The 18145-nt window shown below is 39.6% G+C and overlaps 1 protein-coding gene and 1 long non-coding RNA gene across 6 annotated transcripts in view; one reads left to right on the top strand and one right to left on the bottom strand.

The window, feature by feature from the left end:
- The window catches only part of PACRG (parkin coregulated), a 387264-nt gene that overhangs the window by 200134 nt on the left and 168985 nt on the right, over positions 1 to 18145 (bottom strand). For all 5 annotated transcript variants that reach the window (XM_053295419.1, XM_053295394.1, XM_053295403.1 and 2 more), the window contains exon 3: positions 4517 to 4688. In XM_053295419.1, coding sequence (XP_053151394.1) covers positions 4517 to 4688 — 172 coding nt within the window. The remainder of the gene's footprint in view (positions 1 to 4516; positions 4689 to 18145) is intronic.
- Positions 4071 to 8366, top strand: LOC128344746 (uncharacterized). Its single transcript, XR_008316019.1, has 2 exons — positions 4071 to 4225; positions 8073 to 8366. It is a non-coding gene; the product is annotated as an uncharacterized LOC128344746 (long non-coding RNA).

Below are 18145 nucleotides of genomic sequence, written 5' to 3'. Positions count from 1 at the left end.
ATTCTTCCAAGATTTTGCGAAGTGCACAGTTGGCTCCTACCTTTTGTTTCTATTTCTGTTTCCACAATTGTTGGTGGAAGTATATTTGAATTAACTCTCCAGATGTAGGTGTGGAGAAGCATTATTTGATTTATTTGTGGCACTAGCTTCATGCAGAAGCCATGAATGATAGGAAACGATAAAATTCTGCTTCTTGCAACATAGAATAATTGCATATGCACTGGCTGACATTCTAACAAAACATTGGTGCAATGGGTGAAACACTGGTGCTTCTGAAGAGTTGAGCTAAATTTGTTGTACAGCTGGATTGGTGATGGAAGCAAATTTCAATTACTTTCCTTTCCCCATGAAGTGCTCTGTGCCACCCAAAAATATGTCCCTGAGGGTCACACAGCTCTTAGGGACATATTTTTTGGGTGACACAAAGGCCTTGTGGGAGGAGGGAAGGTCATTTAAATTCCCCGCCTCCCCTTGCACATACACACGCACACTAACATCAGTGCAGCATTAGTCTGGAACTCTTCAGAAGCAGTATTGATGGTTCTCTTGTTCCACCAGTCTTTGTTAGGATGTCAACCAATGTTTTTTAGTGTTGAATGTCAAAGCTTCAATATTTCACAACTTTCAGTAGGTTCCTTCAAGCTAGTTGTTCAAGAAAATAAGTTTGTTTACAAAGAAACAAACATTGATATAATATAACCAAGATTCTCTAATAAGTATTAATCACAAGGGTTACGACCCACACAAGTTAACACTTTTAAGGCCCATCAATTTCATTGCTCACACTTGTTCGTAAGTCTCCCACTGAAATCAGTGGGTTACCACTGTATTCACAGTATTAGTACAACTTACTGCAGTGTTTTTACAGAAGCTCCTTCCATGGAAGGAGAGTTGCACTCATGGAACTCGATTGGGTCATGCTTTTTTATTCTAAACATACAGTATTAAAGAATTATTTTGTTTGAATAAACAGAATTCATACATGAATATAAAAAACAACTAAAATCATATAGAAAGAAGGAAAAGCGCAATGTGAGAGAAGGGATAATTATATTTAACCTTTCACTGAAAGAGGAGTTTTTGTGATGTTTAGCAAGTTATTGTGAACAATGAAGCTCTCCAGGAAAGGTTTTCAATTCTGGCTAACACTTACCTAAAGCAAGAATAACCCTAATAATTACACTATTAAATGAGCCAATATTTTGTGTATTAGAAAGTGGGAAGGAAATGATATTGGCTCAATTCAAAACCCTTCATAAAAAAAAATTAGTTTGCCTTACAAATTTTTCTACATCCAGCCCCTTTCAAAGGCTTTTTTTGGTTACTTTAGTGTATCTGATTTTATATTTCTGCTCTTTCACAGCAGAAATATTTCAAAGTATGTTTCAGACTCAAATCCAGCTTTCTGCAATGGAGTTGGTTCACTTCAAACTCAATAAGCTAAGTATTGTGCTAGCTGAAATTGTGATGAAGCTATGTTTCCTTAGACTTTCTACATAGATACTGTTGTGTAATACACTCTGTAACTGTGAGCACTTGAAGTTTATAGAACACACTGAAAATGAATGGAATGAGCATGCTGTTACACTGTGTAAAATGGGCCTACATAAGTTGTGACTCAGCCAATGACTCAGCCACTAGATGTGTACTGTGGCTTACCAGGTGCTTGATCATGCCCCGTTTATACAGTACCAGGGACTCAGAAAAATAGGAAGTTTAACATGCTCCTGCTGGACCATCATGAGAGAGAGAGAGAGAGAGAGAGAGAGAGAGAGAGAGAGAGAGAGAGAGAGAGAGAGAATATGAATGTGAATGTGAATGAGAATGAGAATGAGAATGCGAATGCGTACTGCCACACCTCCAGCCCCATGCTGGAAGGGGCAGCTTTGAATCACCCAGTCTTTGGAAAGTGTACAAGATTGTGGGTAGGGTTAGGACAGACATCAAGCAGGGGGCATGGCTTCAACTAGCTGTTAGTGTGTCTCCTGCTCTGCACCTCATTCAGCATGATCTCCCTGGGCATTGCTGGTCATCTTATTGAAGGCCAAGTAGAAATTTTTTGCTTTCCCCAAAATTGGCCATATTGGAAGGTTTTCTCACTTACTCCATTTTGTCTCAGCAGTTCAGCCACGACTTCTAGGTTCAGAATTGGCAGAGGATAGAAGGAGGGATGATGTCATCAGTGAGCACCCTTTGGCATGTTTGAGCAAGCGGGGAAGGGTTAATCAATTATTCAAGGCTCAGCAGCACAAAGGATAAGATTGGGGCTACTCCCTGTTTTGGTGGCAGCACCAGCTTCAAAGGCTTAATGGCGTGTGTGTGTGTAAAGTTTCTGGGTTACCCTGACCCCCTCAGAGGCTGGCACAGAGGAACAATCAAGGTTGACTCAGCCTTCCATCCTTCCGAGGTCGGTAAAATGAGTACCCAGAATGTTGGGGGCAATATGCTAAATCATTGTAAACCGCTTAGAGAGCTTCGGCTATAGAGCGGTATATAAATGTAAGTGCTATTGCTATTGCTAACAATGGTCCATATTGCTCTGATCTGCTGCTCTGAGTCAGGGTGTGATCACCTAAATAGGCATAGGGAGAGGATGCTATTGTCTGCTATGCTACATGAGTTTAGTGCCCACGCTCCTTGGGACTGGAGAGTTAGACACTGCAGTTATCAGAGTTACCAGTGCCCTTGGGTGTTATTGCTTCATGAATTTCTTGGTGTGGAAGCAAATAACTGCCCCCACAAGAAGATGGGGAGAGGGCTAACAGAACTGATGTTTCATCAAGGGCAGCAAAATAGCTTGAGCTGGCTCTGACTGTGTGATATAACATTCCTCTGGAAAGGCCCAAAGGCACAGATGGCTGGATTTTAAGAAATTCCCAGATCAATCAAGATTCTTTTAGAAAGGCATCTCATCTTGATTTAAACACTTAAGATAAAGTAGAATCTCCACCTCCCTTGACAGCACATTTACAAACTGTTAACATTTGCACTCTGTAATCTATATATTTTAACCTTTCTTGATATATCAGTCCCTCCAGGCCATCTATATATTTTTCCTGCTTTTCTTCCTTGCTCTTGTGCTGTTTTCATATGTTCTAAAAATACTTTAACAAGGCATTTTGAAAGGCCAGATAGACAGAGGCATCTTACAAAACACAAAATGATGAAAAGCAATTACATGATGCCTACAACACATTTGGTGTAGTTTAATTATCTTATCAAGTTTTAACTGCAAACGCCAAGTTAATTGTTATCCCTTTCTTGTTTCTCTTCACTCCATTACTATATTCAGCTGAGAAAGATTCTATCTTTGATTTCAGCCATCTCTCCCCTCAACCACCTTCCAGTAGAATTGAGCTGTTTGATAACTATTGTGGACTGGTATAATGTTCATTTCAGGATGAGGAATAACTCTTATTTCATGTATCTTTTCCTAGATTAGCCTTGGTGGTAGCAAAGTCAAATTATTGCTCCCTATGAGTAAGCTCAAGAAGGCATTAAGATGATGCTAAGCTAGGGTGGGTACCATTTTGCATTCAGCCTTGGTGAGAGAAGATCAAGGATAGGAAGCAAGAAGTAGATACACAAATGGTCATCAGCTTCAGCTTCTTATTAGAAAGATGGGCGCATGGGCTAGTAAGAATGTTTACTACTTATTCTTAGGGTAAGAGGCAACGATCTTAGAGAAGGCAGAATGGATTTTGAAAGGACATTTATCTAGTAAAATATGTGGCAAGTTCCTTTGATCAAAATGTATGTTGAGCAATGTTCACAAATATTGAGAACACAATATGCTCAAGGGACTGAAGAAACAGGGAAGAATGAAAGGCTTACTTGCATATCTGCAAAAATGTGCAATTTCAAAGCATTCCAAAGACTACAGGTTAACCTGTAAGCAGGTTAACAAAAAATGATTAATGACAAATCCAAGTCAAGCAGAAAAATAATACAAATGAGGGAAAACATGAAGCTAGCAGAAGGATGGCACAGATGCTTAAAAATAGCAAAGAAAAAGAAAAAGAAGTTTTAAAATATTATTTTTTTCATCTTTACTGTAGGAGTAAATTTCATATGGTAGTTAGATTTGGGCAAAGAAAACATTGGACCCAGGACCTGATCTGGAGGCATGTGACGCAATAACCTTGCTGCAGTTAAGTAGTCTGGGTCTGGATAGTGCCAGGATAGCAGACCACCTGGGGACACCATGTATGCTGCTTTGAGAAAGGTAAGATATAAATGTATAAATAAATGTTTTAAAGCAAGTAATCTAACTTTCTAAATACAAAGAGTGGCATTGTAATATGAAAAAGACAAGCCAGATAGTCCCAATTCTATGGGACTAGGTCATATATTGTGTGACTGAAGGCATAAAGTTTCTGGTGGTCTATTCTGTAACTGACACAGATTTGCCATCATCTGCTAGAAATACAAAGTCTGTCATGTTTTATAGCTTAATTAGCAACTTATCAGAAGCTATATTATTTCAATGTTAGCTTTCCCCCACATACACACTTACTTTTTATTGGGATAATGAGTTGAGGAATGACAGGGAGGATCTTGTTCCCCCCATGTTCCAGCATGTCATGGATGCCTTGCCGAGCAAAAAACTCATACGGAAATTGCATTTCACATAGACCATCGAAAAATAGTGGCAAGTAGTGATGATAGTCCAGCTTCTCTATCTCTACCTGGAATGTACACAGAAAGAAAATAAATGTAAATTAAGCATTTATATTGTTCAGAATATTTGTGGCATGTTTCACTGAGCTATAGAAAACTGAGTATCCACTAAGATATCACACAGGGTCAAGTGTAATGTCAAGATATAACAATGACTCCCTTAAGCTCTTGTCCACTAGAAACAAAATAAAGCTCTTTAGGAACTGATTCTTGGTTTTTTGAGGGATTTCCAAATAGTATTGATATACTGGTTCCAGAAAATGAGACACTGAATAGGTAAGGAGATATTCTTCTAATCAGGAATACAGATTAGTGTAACAAGTGAGGTCAGGTGCTTGATCAGATGTATAACTGTCAGTTTTCAAAAACTGAGGCTCAAAATTGATTCATAAAGTTTTGGGGTTTTTTTAAAACAGATATTTAGTTACTGATTCGCCCCTGCTGTTTAATTTATACATCAATGATATGGTGACCCAGCTAGATAGTTGTGAATTCCATCCCCCAAAGCTAGCTGGAAGAAGTATCTCAGTGCTACTGTATGCAGATGATGCGGCCATTTTGGCTAGAACCCCAGTTGGGCTTAGGAGGGCCTTAGGGGCACTGGCAGTATATTGTAAGACTGAACGGCTGAGTATCAACTACCAGAAAACAAAGGTGCTCTCCTTTGCTAGGAGACCCAAGAGACGGGTCTGGAAAATTGATGGACAAAGGATAGAGCAGGTCCAAAACTTTGTATATTTGGGGGTAGCTGTTCACTCATCTGGTTCAAGACGAGCCCATGCCTTGCACGTGGCCCAGGCCGCTCAAAACAGCGCCCGAGCTATTCTGCAGTTCTATAGATCCAGGGGTGGGCATCTTATCCCCACGGCCATAAAACTTTTTCAGGCGAAACCATTGGCACAGTTATTATACGGTGCCCAACTGGGTCCCTATACAGATCTGTTCCCCTTAGAAGTGGTGCAGTCCAAGTTTCTGAGAGCATTATTTCAAACCCCTAAATGCACCTCCAATGTGAGGCTCAGACTGGAGGCGGGCCTCGTTAGAGTTGAGGCCAGATGTTGGCAAATGGCGCTGATTTATTGGCTGAGAGTCCATTCCTCAGAGATAGGGCTGAGCCGCCTAGTCTTAGCGGACTCATACCAGTCGACTTGGAAGCGTTCACTGAACCAAAAGATGACTTCTTTGGGCCTCGATCAGTCCGCCCTGCTCACACAAAGTTTGGAGACAGCTAGGAAGTCCATCAAACAGAGAATTGAGGATATTGAGAGACAGACAGACATGGCAAGGGTGCCTGATTTTCAGTGCCAGGAATCAGTTAGGTATTGCTTGGCCCCAGCACCCTATCTTACTGCCCTGGAGGTGCCCCCTCTTAGAAAAGCTTTCACCTTGGCAAGATGTAATGCCTTGCCTTCAGCCCTTTTAGAGGGACGATATAGAGGGATCCCCTATAGGGAGAGGCTTTGCCCATGCAGCGACGGTCAAGTTGAAACAGTTACCCATGTACTATTGGAATGCCTGCTCTACAGAGACCTGCGCCGGGATTTCATTCACCCTCTGACAGTCAAATTCCCAGGTCTCGATCTACCTCAGATGACTGCCAGGCTCCTGGAAGGAAGTAATTCCTCTTCCACTAGACAGGTAGCCAAATTTTGCAGTGCAGCCCTTCGCTTTCGGAAGAGCCTAAAAATGGACAAATAAACGACACAATGCCAGAGCAATTTGTACTCATATCTCGGCTAGTTGTAGCTGGGCATGTGGGGATAGGTATTGCCAGCTTAAAAGTAGCTAATTTAATGCTAACACTTTATAGAGCCCCTGAATTGTATATCTCCTCCCAGATTGGGAGCTGAGCTGTGTTTGGAGTTGTAATTGTTCAATAAGCAGGAATAAGCTGCCCTTTTATTTTAATCTATTTCACTAGTATTTTACTAGCATTTTCAGTGACTCTGTGCTGAGCAGGACCCCATAGAATGCTGATTATCCCCTCTTTTAAATTTGTTCTGATTTTATACTGCTTTTTGACTGAAACAAAGTGTTTGGCTGAGTCCTTTTTAGCGTACATGCATTTTATCTATTCTGTTTGTGTTTTATATCATGTTTTAAAATTTTGTATTTTTAGATTCCCTCCCCCTCAGTCTTAATGCTACATCAATTTTAATCTCCGTAATACTGCAACACTTTCTTTATATTGCATTTATTGTATAGTATTACTGTTTTACAACTTGTGCTGGTCAACGACCGTAATAAAGATTATTATTATTATTAGTTACTGATTACATCATAACTGATTTGGGTTGCTGTGGGCATATCACTAGTATTTCCAATCAGCTATAATAATAATTCAAGAATCTAATCTAAGTTCATAATATGCCTGAAACATCAGAAGACCAAAGTGGACCCATTCAGATATTTTCTGATATAGCTGTAGCTGAACTTCTTTGTTTCTATTATTACATAAGCAGTTCTATTACCGTGTTTCCCCGAAAGTAAGACCTACCCCGAAAGTAAGACCTAGCAGTAATTTCTGATGTACCGCTAATCTAAGCCCTTCCCCGAAAATAAGACCTACCCGAAAATAAGACCTACCCGAAAATAAGACCTAGTGCATTTTTGGGGCCTAAAATTAATATAAGACACTGTCTTATTTTCGGGGAAACACAAATAACTTTTGATTAAGGTCAAGAACACAGCAAACTGAGGTGTCATGTCTGAGTAACAGTTGATGGACTGAAAGGACACTGAGTAGAAGGGTAGCAGCCAGCTATTCAAACTAGAACTTTTTTGAACTTCAATAAAAATAAGACATACCCGAAAATAAGCCCTAGTGCATTTTTTGGGCCTAAAATTAATATAAGACACTGTCTTATTTTTGGGAAAACACAGTAAATCAGACGGAATATCTGCATTCTTCCCATTTTTCCAGCATGTTGCAGAGCACATATTTTAGAACTTTGATATCTAAGAATGCCCCCAGGGCCTTGCCCCCTTGGTATTGAAAGATGAGTTTCACTCATCTTGGAGCAAGAGCCTCCATGACAATCTGGGTAGATATGGCTTTTCAACGCAATATTTATTGTCACTATGTCATGATGCTGCCAAAGAGATTATTAATCAACTTGTGGCAGATATGGAAAAGCAAATTGATTTAAGCCTAGTTACCATCAACAGCACCCTAGGCGGCTTCTCAAATTACCCCCAGTCTGCTGCATACGTTGCCCACTTGACCACTTTAAATCAGAGGAGAGCCTTCTCACTAGCACGGTTTAATGTCTTGCCCTCTGCCATTTTAGATGGTAGATTTAAGGGATCCTACTTAGGAACCGGCTATGTCCATGTGGTAGAGGTGATATTGAGTCAGTTGCACATGTTCTTTTACATTGTGTTTACTACAGGGACTACCTGGATTGAACCACTTCTAAAAAAAATAGACTGGGTCGATCAGAAGAGTATTATATTTCCTATTTCCGGGCGGATCGACATGCAGAGGTCACAATGCAGATAGCAAGATTTTGTGCAGCAGCTTGTAAATTGAGAAGGGGACAACTTAGCTGTAACTGAGATTTTATATAATTTGATACGGTGCCACTAAGTTATTGTTTTGATTTTGTTCTGTTATGTTGACTTATGCTTTGTGTGTATTTTGACTGGTCATGGACCGTAATAAACTATTACTTACTTACTAAGAATGCCCTCTCTAGATTCAGCAGTTTCAGTTTCTGTCTCTGTCTGAGGTAACCACATTTTATTTGCATCACTTTGAAAATAAGTTTAACTTTGTTTTATTTCATTAAAATAACATATTGCTTCAAAGCTACTATCAAGTTCTATTTCATAGAACTTTCATTAACATACTCTACCAAAAAACACCTTTAAAGTGGGCTAAACTATTAGTATACTAAGCTAACTTCTCATGCAAATTTGCCAATCTTGGATTAGATTTACAAAATAAGAATTGTATTTCCAAGGCACAGCTGCCCCCAAAGTATGTAGTGATTGGCAACTGGTCCTTTGGAAAGGGTTTAAATGATACTGGTTTTCTTGAAGAATCTGCTGGGCGGGTGTGAAACCAACTGTTCTTTATCGTGCAGTGTTTAATGTCCTCCCACAAAACGGAATCCAGACATATTTTAGCAGTAAATACCATAGTGTGAAACCTTTTATGTCTGTGTTTATGATTTCGCTCTGAAAAGTGACTATTATGCAAATATGCCCAGATAAATAGGATTTTTTTTTGTTTACACCCACATTTTTCTATTTTTTCCATTTCCTCCCACAAAGGTATTTTGAGTCAAAACCAAAAATCCTTGGTTGCTTTTAACTGTATCTGTTGAGACTTTTTAACAGCTATATATGTATTTCCCCCCTCATAAAGGGACTTCACAAGAGTAATGAACCATACATACAGAAACAACTATGTATGCTGCAAAGTCATCCGGAGGACTAGTAATTCTCCATTCTCTGAATTTCTCATAACACATCAGGGATCTAATATTATTTTCCCAATGGAAAATAAATGATTTTTATTAAAGTGTATATAAATATTAATATGCCAAGCATGTCTCATAGACTACAGCCTGTATCCAGTTATCTTGCCTTTTACAAACTAATCGCTGCTCTGTATAAAAACACAGACACTATGTGCTTTGACATTTTCCTTTGTAAGCTAGTTCTTAAAAATGAGGATTTTCCACACTGCCTAGGAGAGATCATATATGACATATTGTGAGCACCTGATCAAGCAGCTGCTAAAATAAAGATCAGGATTAATATAATGCTCAAATTAGCTGGTACCAACTGAGGGACCAGATGATCATGGTTTAAGAACAGCTGCCCTGAACTTTGCTTCTTCTGTTGCTCAATACCTTCTAACAAGTCTGGTAGGAAGTAAAACTCATTCCTACTTCGTTATTCGTTGCTTTGAGAACAACATCAGAATGACAGAAGCAGGCTTAAACATACTGATTCCCAGTCTTTATTCACATATATAATATGTGAATACTCAGTACTAAAATAATCCTGAAGAAATGCATGTATACAGTAGCAACTCCAGACATAGGTTTCCCCTTATCAATTTTTTTTTAAAGGAAACATTTTTGTTCAAAGCTTTTTATTATTAAGTGCCCAAACACATTAAAAAAAATTGCAGCAGTGCCTTGTAGAATAAACTGGTATATTGGGGTATGACCTTTCATTGGTATAGCTCTGCTGAACTTAGCCAAGGTTCTAATAGGTTGTCCATAGAAAGAATAGATCACATTAAATCTGTTTCTGTACCACTTAATAATATAGATGAAGAATCACATGACTTTCACACACACCCAACTAAATATCAGGGAAAGGGTTCTAGTATGTCTTTCTCACTGACATGCTAGTTTTCTGTGTGCATTTATTTTTATTTTATTTTTTGGTGGGGGAACATTCAGATATGAGACACTTCACCCAACCGTCTGCAGACTGAATGTGTACAATTTTACCATATGAGCAACTGTTTGTGCAGACTGGGCCCAATGTAATACTGGAGCTGACATGATGAGAAAAATTACTCAAAGTAGTCCCACTGAAATTAAAAGGGCAAGTTAGATCATGCCTAACTTGTCCTTTCAGTTTCAATGAGACTGAATAATTTTCCTCATCATGTCAGCCAATATATTTGTGTATCTGAAAAAAGAATTCTACCAGTCTTCTGTACTACTGAATAGCATTGGTACCACAGTGCAACCCTAACTGCCCACTTCTCCTAAGCAGTGTCCACTAATAAGCATACCTCCCTCACAGTCACATTCAGTAGCTGAAATCAAACAGTACAGTCAACTCTCTTCCTTTCCCATACGCTGCCACTTATAAGTGTAGATGATCAGACATGAGGTGGGAAGGACAAGGCCAGACAGGTAGGAGAGGCAATGAAAATACCTGCTTCTATGAAGATATCTGCTCTATTTCTATTTAGCTGAGGTTAGAGTGTTGGACTAGTACCGGGAAGAACCAAGTTAGAATCCCCATTCAACCATGAAACTCACTGGGTGACTCCGGGTCAGTCATGTATCTCTCAGCCTAACCTACCTCACAGGGTTGTTGTGAGGACAAAGATATGTTCTTTTTAAAAAGAACATACCTGTGAACATTTTCCACTAGACGATGGGTCTTAAATGCTACTTCCTGTTAGATGGCTTTTTCATAGATAGTTATAATTGATGAAACTGTCTGTAATCCAGCTTCATGAATGACCCATTTGTTTACACATGAGTTCACTCATGTGAATCACTACAAGATGCAAAATGTTTTTTTGTCTTGATATAATATAATATAATATAATATAATATAATATAATATAATATAAGTATTATTTCCCTTTAACACCCTTAAAAAACTTGTTATCTCTTCTGTTCAGAAGGATGACTACAACAGAGGATGCAAGCCCATTATGTGCTGGAATTGTAGGATATTTATTTTTAAATGTTACAATGCCTAGAAATGTGCAGAGAGATCTCTTAGAGCTCAGGACCACAAAACGATGGTCACTGACCGCATAAAGATGCTATTCAAGCAAGAAATTTACAACAGGGATTATCTAAAAGCTGTCAAAGGCATCAGCACATAATCTGGAAGCAGATACTCAAAGTGCCCACCTGTAATCCACAACCACATCTATAAAGCCAACCTTGCAACAAACATTTATGAATAGCCTGATCCTAGGGTACCACAATGCTATGGTGACTACCCTAGCACTTGCACCAGCCCAATGGGAGCCTCCCTTCCAGGGCTCATAGAGGTTTGGGGAGGAGGGGTTTCTTGGGGACCACAGCACAAGGAGAAAGGGACACTCCTGCCCACTCCTGGTGCAACATGGTCTGATCCTATTTTAATTAGACGGGAGGAAATCACAAGTCCCAATGGCATATTTAGCATTACATCTGATTTGACTCTTAGTAGCAATCCTATCCTACTCAGTGGGTGTGTAATTCTGGTATAGGATTATTCTGGGAATCACGATGTACAACTTGCTACTTAAATTCATGTAAAAGCTGCATCTGAAATATAAACATCTTTCTGACTGTCATCTATTAAGTGCAAGAAAAACAACAAGGAGAGCATGAGTCACTGCCACCAGCATAAACTTTAAAATAAGAACCAACTGTGAGACAGTCTGATATTTGCTGGTTATTTTATAGATAATGAAATGGAATGTACTTCATATGGAACCTTACTGGTATGCAAGTTATTCTCCTTTGTGCTAAAATAGATCCACTGGAGTGAGAATATTATTACAACCTTAGGGGCCATTAGTAAAGTATGTCATGCATTAAAGGTGAGGGAAGGGGTAGCAATATTGTGGCAAGAGAGGGAGGAGATTTTGAAGATACTGAACAGGAACTAGACCTAGCTTTGACTTCACTGGTCTCCACTATGTACCTCTGTCCAGTTTAATGTTCAACTAGGAATTATTACTAGTTGCGTAAGGTTTTTGAACTAACTACATACCCACTTTATAGAAATTTGTTTTAGTATTCATAAATTCTATATATTTCCGATGGCCTTTTTTGCCTACTAGCCAGAGCCAGTTTGGTGTAGTGGTTAGAATGCTGGACTAGGACCGGGGAGACCCTAGTTCAAATCCCCATTCAGCCATGAGACTAGCTGGGTGACTCTGGGCCAGTGACTTCTCTCTCAAACTAATCTACTTCACAGGGTTGTTGTGAGGAGAAACCTAAATATGTAGTGCACCGCTCTGGGATCCTTGGAGGAAGAGCGGGATATAAAATGGAAATAATAATAATAATAATAATAATAATAATAATAATAATAATCCCCCAGTGAGGCACTACCTTGGTGTGGTTGTGGGGCTTGCGTGCTCTGAGGAAGGTGAGAGCTATGCCAGAGGTCCAACCATACTGGACAGGTCTCACCAGAGGAGCCAGACAAAGAGTGCCTCTCCCATCAACAATATGGTGAGACGTAACTTTAATAAATCTATACCAGATCGGACGTCGCCCAGGGCAACAAGGACCGTGCCAGGTGTTATAGTTCCTGGACATCTGGTGGCAAGTGGGCAACAGAACTCAGGATCTTCAGTTGAGCAACCAGGGCTGAAGACAGCAAAGTTACTGGATGAAACATCACTTAACCAAAAAAAAATACGAAAAATACCAACAAGGAAATAATGATCTGCTATTACAAATCTAGTCCAACTAGAAGAGGTTATTTAAAAAGAATGTACCAAATTTGGAAAAAGAAGCATCCAGATACAGAAATAACAGAACAAAGGCTAGCAGACCAGAGAAGGTTCATAATAAGAAATAAAGTATTCACAGGAGTTGAGCTGGAAGAACTGCAAAGAGCAACACAGGCTCAAGATATGGAAGAAGAATTACCACCAACTGAAGCAGTTGCTCAGGCGCAGGTGGAGGAGGTGTTGGAAATAGAGGATACCACCATTGCTGAACTGTTTCAAAATCAAAACCAGGCAACCTCCCCTTTGCCTTCACCTCAAAAACCCAAATGCCATTTAACAGAAAATCAACAAGAACTAAAGCAAAAAATAACTGAGCACATGAACTAAGCAACCACCAGGGTTCGACTTCCAGCTCTAAAAACAATTGCCAAAAAACAACTTGCTCAGGTATTAAAAAATGTCAATGCTGCACTTGCAGAAATAACAACCAATAATTTGCAAGAAACAAACCAACTAATGTACAGTGCAGCAACAATAACAACACAAGAGCTCGGATATAAGATCAGTGGAAAATAGGCCTTGAATTATATATCAAGGACACTGAAGAAGATGCACTTCAAATGGTCAGTAATGAGAAACTTTTAAACACCAATGAAACAAAGCAGGCCTACAAGAAAGAACAAGTCAAGAACCAAGCAGAAAAATGGAAAAACAAGGCACTGCATGGTCAATATTTGCACAATATAAGTGGAAAATCAGACATCACCAATACCTGGCAATGGCTTAAGAATGGCAACTTGAAGAAAGAAACAGAGGGTTTAATACTGGCTGCACAAGAACAGGCACTAAGAACAAATGCAATAAGAGCAAAAGTCGAAAAATCAACCACAAACAGCAAGTGCTGCCTTTGTAAAGAAGCAGATGAAACTGTGGACCACCTAATCAGCTGTTGTAAAAAGACTGCACAGACTGACTACAAACAAAGGCATGACTAAGTAGCAGGGATGGAACACTGGAACATCTGCAAAAAATACAAGTTACCTGTAGCCAAAAATTGGTGGGACCATAACATTGAAAAAGTTGAAGAAAATGAAGATGTAAAAATATTATGGGACTTCCGACTACAAATAGACAAACATCTGCCACACAATACACCAGATATAACTGTAGTCGAGAAGAAAGAAAAACAAGTTAAAATAATTGACATAGCAATACCAGGGGATAGCAGAATAGAAGAAAAAGAAATAGAAAAAATCACCAAATACAAAGATCTACAAATTGAAATGAAAGGCTGTGGCAGAAAAAGACCCAAATAATCCCAGTGGTAATTGGTGCCATGGGTGCAGTTCCAAAAGATCTTGAAGAGCACCTCAACACCATAGGGGCCACAGAAATCATCATCAGCCAGTTACAAAAAGCAGCTTTACTGGGAACAGCCTCTATTCCGCGACAATATCTATAACAATTGACAATAAAATTCAGCCATCCCAGGTCCTTATGAAGGACTCGATGTCTGGATAAAACAAACCAGTCAATAACACCTGTCTGACTGTGTAAACAAGAAATAATTATAACCAATCTAAGCGTTGCCTGGATTGACTACAAGAAAGCCTTTGATTCATTGCCTCACACATGGATACTAAAATGTTTAGAAACAACTGGTGTCAGCAAAAACATTCAGATATTTATTTTAAAAAAAGGAATGAGCATGCGGAGTACACATTTAACAATCAATGGCGAGACACTTGGACAGGTTAGCATTAGAAGAGGCATTTTCCAAGGGGACTCACTATCCCCTCTGTTGTTTGTAATCGCCATGTAATCACCCCACTTTCACAAATACTAAACAAAACAGGCCTCGGATACCAAACATCTAAAACATCAAGTCAAATCAACCATCTGCTGTACATGGACGATCTGAAGTTGTATGGAAAGACCCAGTCAGAAACTGAATCACTGCTAAACACTGTCTGTATATTCAGTAGCGATATAGCAATGGAGTTTGGACTAGACAAGTGTGCTGCATTAATCATGAACAGAGGGAAAATAAGAAAAACAGAAGGAATAGAACTGCCCAATGGAAGCAAGATCAAGAACCTGGAAGAGAAAGAACCTTACAAATACTTGGGCATTCTCCAGGCTGATAACATCGCACACACTGAAGTTAAAAGAAAAATTGGAAGTGAATACATCGGGAGAGTTAGAAAAATCCTAAAGTCCAAACTCAATGGTGGGAAAACCATGCAAGCCATAAACACCTGTGCTATACCTCTTATTAGATACACTGCAGGAATAATAGACTGGACCCAGGCAGAGCTAGAGACGCTAGATCCTAAGACCAGGAAAATAATGACCATCAATCATGCTCTGCACCCGCGCAGTGATGTAGATAGGCTATACCTCCCTCGCAGTTCAGGTGGAAGAGGAATGCTGCAAGTCCATCAAACAGTAGAGGAAGAGAAAAGAGGCCTTGAAGAATATATAAGGGACAGTGAAGAAGATGCACTTCAAATGGTCAAGAACGAGAAACTATTCAACACCAATGAAACAAAGCAGGCCTACAAGAAAGAACAAGTCAAGAACTGAGGAGAAAAATGGAGAAATAAGCAATAAGAGCAAAAGTAGAAAAGTCAACCACAAACAGTAAGTGCCGCCTTTGTAAAGAAGCAGATGAAACTGTGGACCACCTAATCAGCTGTTGTAAAAAGATCGCACAGACTGACTATAAACAAAGGCATGATAAGGTAGCAGGGATGAAACACTGGAACATCTGCAAAAAATACAAGCTACCTGTAGCCAAGAATTGGTGGGACCACAAAATTGAAAAAATTGTAGAAAATGAAGATGTAAAAATATTATGGGACTTTCGACTACAAACAGACAAACATCTGCCACACAATACGCCAGATATAACTGTAGTTGAGAAGAAAGAAAAACAAGTCAAAATAATCAACATAGCAATACCATGGGATAGCAGAATAGAAGAAAAAGAAATAGAAAAAATCACCAAATACAAAGATCTACAAATTGAAATTGAAAGGCTGTGGCAGAAAAAGACCAAAATAATCCCAGTGGTAATTGGCGCCCTGGGTGCAGTTCCCAAAGACCTTGAAGAGCACCTCACCACCATAGGGGCCACAGAAATCACCATCAGCCAATTACAAAAAGCAGCTTTACTGGGAACAGCCTATATTCTGCGACAATATCTATAACAACAGCAACAACACTGACAATAAAATTCAGCCATCCCAGGTCCTTATGAAGGACTCGATGTCTGGATAAAACAAACCAGTCAATAACACCTGTCTGACTGTGTTAATAAATAATAATAATAGAAGGAAGCAAAGTTAGCCTGCTATAACTTGTTCTTTGTAAAACCCATGCTAGCTTCCAGTTACTATTCAATTTTCCTTTGATGCTTACAGATTAGTTGTTTTAATATTCGTTACAGTGTCTTTATAGTTATGGAGGTCAAGCTAATAGATTATGTTCTGCCAAGTCTTACTTCTTCCCTTTCTTACCAGAAAACTCTATAATTCTTCTGAATTGCAGGATTCTTTCAGTTCTTTATGCATTCTTCAATACTATAGGTAGTAATATTTTTCTAGCCAATATACCCTCAGGACAATATTTATTATTTAATTAATTAATTAATTAATTAATTTATATACCACCCTTCCAAAAATGGCTCAGGGCAGTTGATATGATGAATTATATAAGGCCTTACTTATATTATTTCATTCAGATTACTCAAGTACTCTTTCATATGCTTTCTCCTACTATTCATCTCCTACAGTGATGAAAAACACAGTTTTGTGATGAAGATAGCCTGCTTGGGGACTCCCTGCAGTACCCCAAACCTGATTTGGAGGTACACTCTTGTAGTTTCCATTTTTGACTCTCTGAACTCACAGGATCATAGGCTCACCATATGGTTGCATGGGCCGACTCCCGAGGATAAGTTGCTTGGCAGGTAGCACAGGGAAGGTAACCCCAGGTCAAGCCTAACATGTGCCTGAAAGGGGGAGCTAGCCCCAATGCTCTCCTCTCTGTTTAAGATCAGGTGAGGATGCTAAAGCAGACATGAGTTAATTAAGAGTTATTCCTCAAGCAGGAATAGCCAAGTACTCCCCTCTGTCGACACATCAGAGTAGCCTCCCAGCTTATCACAGGAAGAACCGATAAGAGGTAGCAGGCTCATCTCTCTAACAAGAAGCATTAATGGTTGGTTTGAGGCTTGGGAGGTGTGCTTGTTAACACATTCCAAGCACCCATCAAGGTCCTTCCTGGCCATGAAAAAGCACTAACGCACCCATTCACTCCTTCCCACACAGGTTTCTTGAACTGATTTGCCTCATTGTGCTGTTAGAGCATGCCCACCGAAGTCTGAACAGAACAAAATTTATTCTTTTGTCTATCATGGATATCATCCTTTTTAGCATAAAGGTGTGGTCAACATTTGGCCTCCAAGCAAGATGTTGCCTATTTCTGTACTTGATACCGCCAAGCATTGTCTCTTCTGTGGATTCACCCATTTTGTGTGCATGCATCTGAGCACCACCTATACCATCCTGCTGAGCCTTGGCTCTCATGCTCATCCCACTTTTCACCTCCAGATCAACCTTGCATTCATACCCAATCTGTGCAGCATGCTTGGCTGCATTAAGAAACTGGTCCCCTGAGATCAGGCCTCCTTTGGACTTTTTCTGGCTTCCTGACCCGCAAGCGGCATGAAGGTCCCCGCTTTTGCATCCCGCTTCCCTGCTTGTTCCTGGAGAGAGAGGTCCCTCGGTATCAACCGAGCAACAAGTGTTCAAACACACCATTGGAAGGAATTAGGCATACTAATATCTGCTCTGAAACCTCTTGTTCCCCTCTATCCCTGCTCTCTTCAAAGTCTAAAGCTGTTCTATAAGACCATTTCTCTGGTCAACCTTGAGTGGATTTAATTCATATCCCAAGCTAAAATGCCCCTTCATGAGCTTCAATCTAGTATTTTTTAAATTATTAACCTAGTTGGTTTTGCTAGTTATTATTATGTTGCTTGCTAATCAAGATTTCGTTTATGTACCCCTAAACCTGAAATAAACTTGACTACATTTGACTTCAATTCTCTGTCAGTCATTTCCAAGACCAAAGCCTTGCATAAATTTATTATGTAATGAACTGCTCACTCCTGAGCTGCTGATTCCCCACACAAGCCCAAAAGTTAGTCTGGGGTGGTTTGTCGATACCCCAAGAGCAGTTTCATTAACAATTCTGGAGTATATTTGAGCAAAATGTGTGGCCTTTTCA

This window comes from Hemicordylus capensis, chromosome 1 (assembly GCF_027244095.1).
Source record: "Hemicordylus capensis ecotype Gifberg chromosome 1, rHemCap1.1.pri, whole genome shotgun sequence".
Lineage (NCBI taxonomy): Eukaryota > Metazoa > Chordata > Lepidosauria > Squamata > Cordylidae > Hemicordylus > Hemicordylus capensis.
Note: the sequence above shows the minus strand (reverse complement) of the source record. Positions and strands in the feature narration are given on the sequence as shown.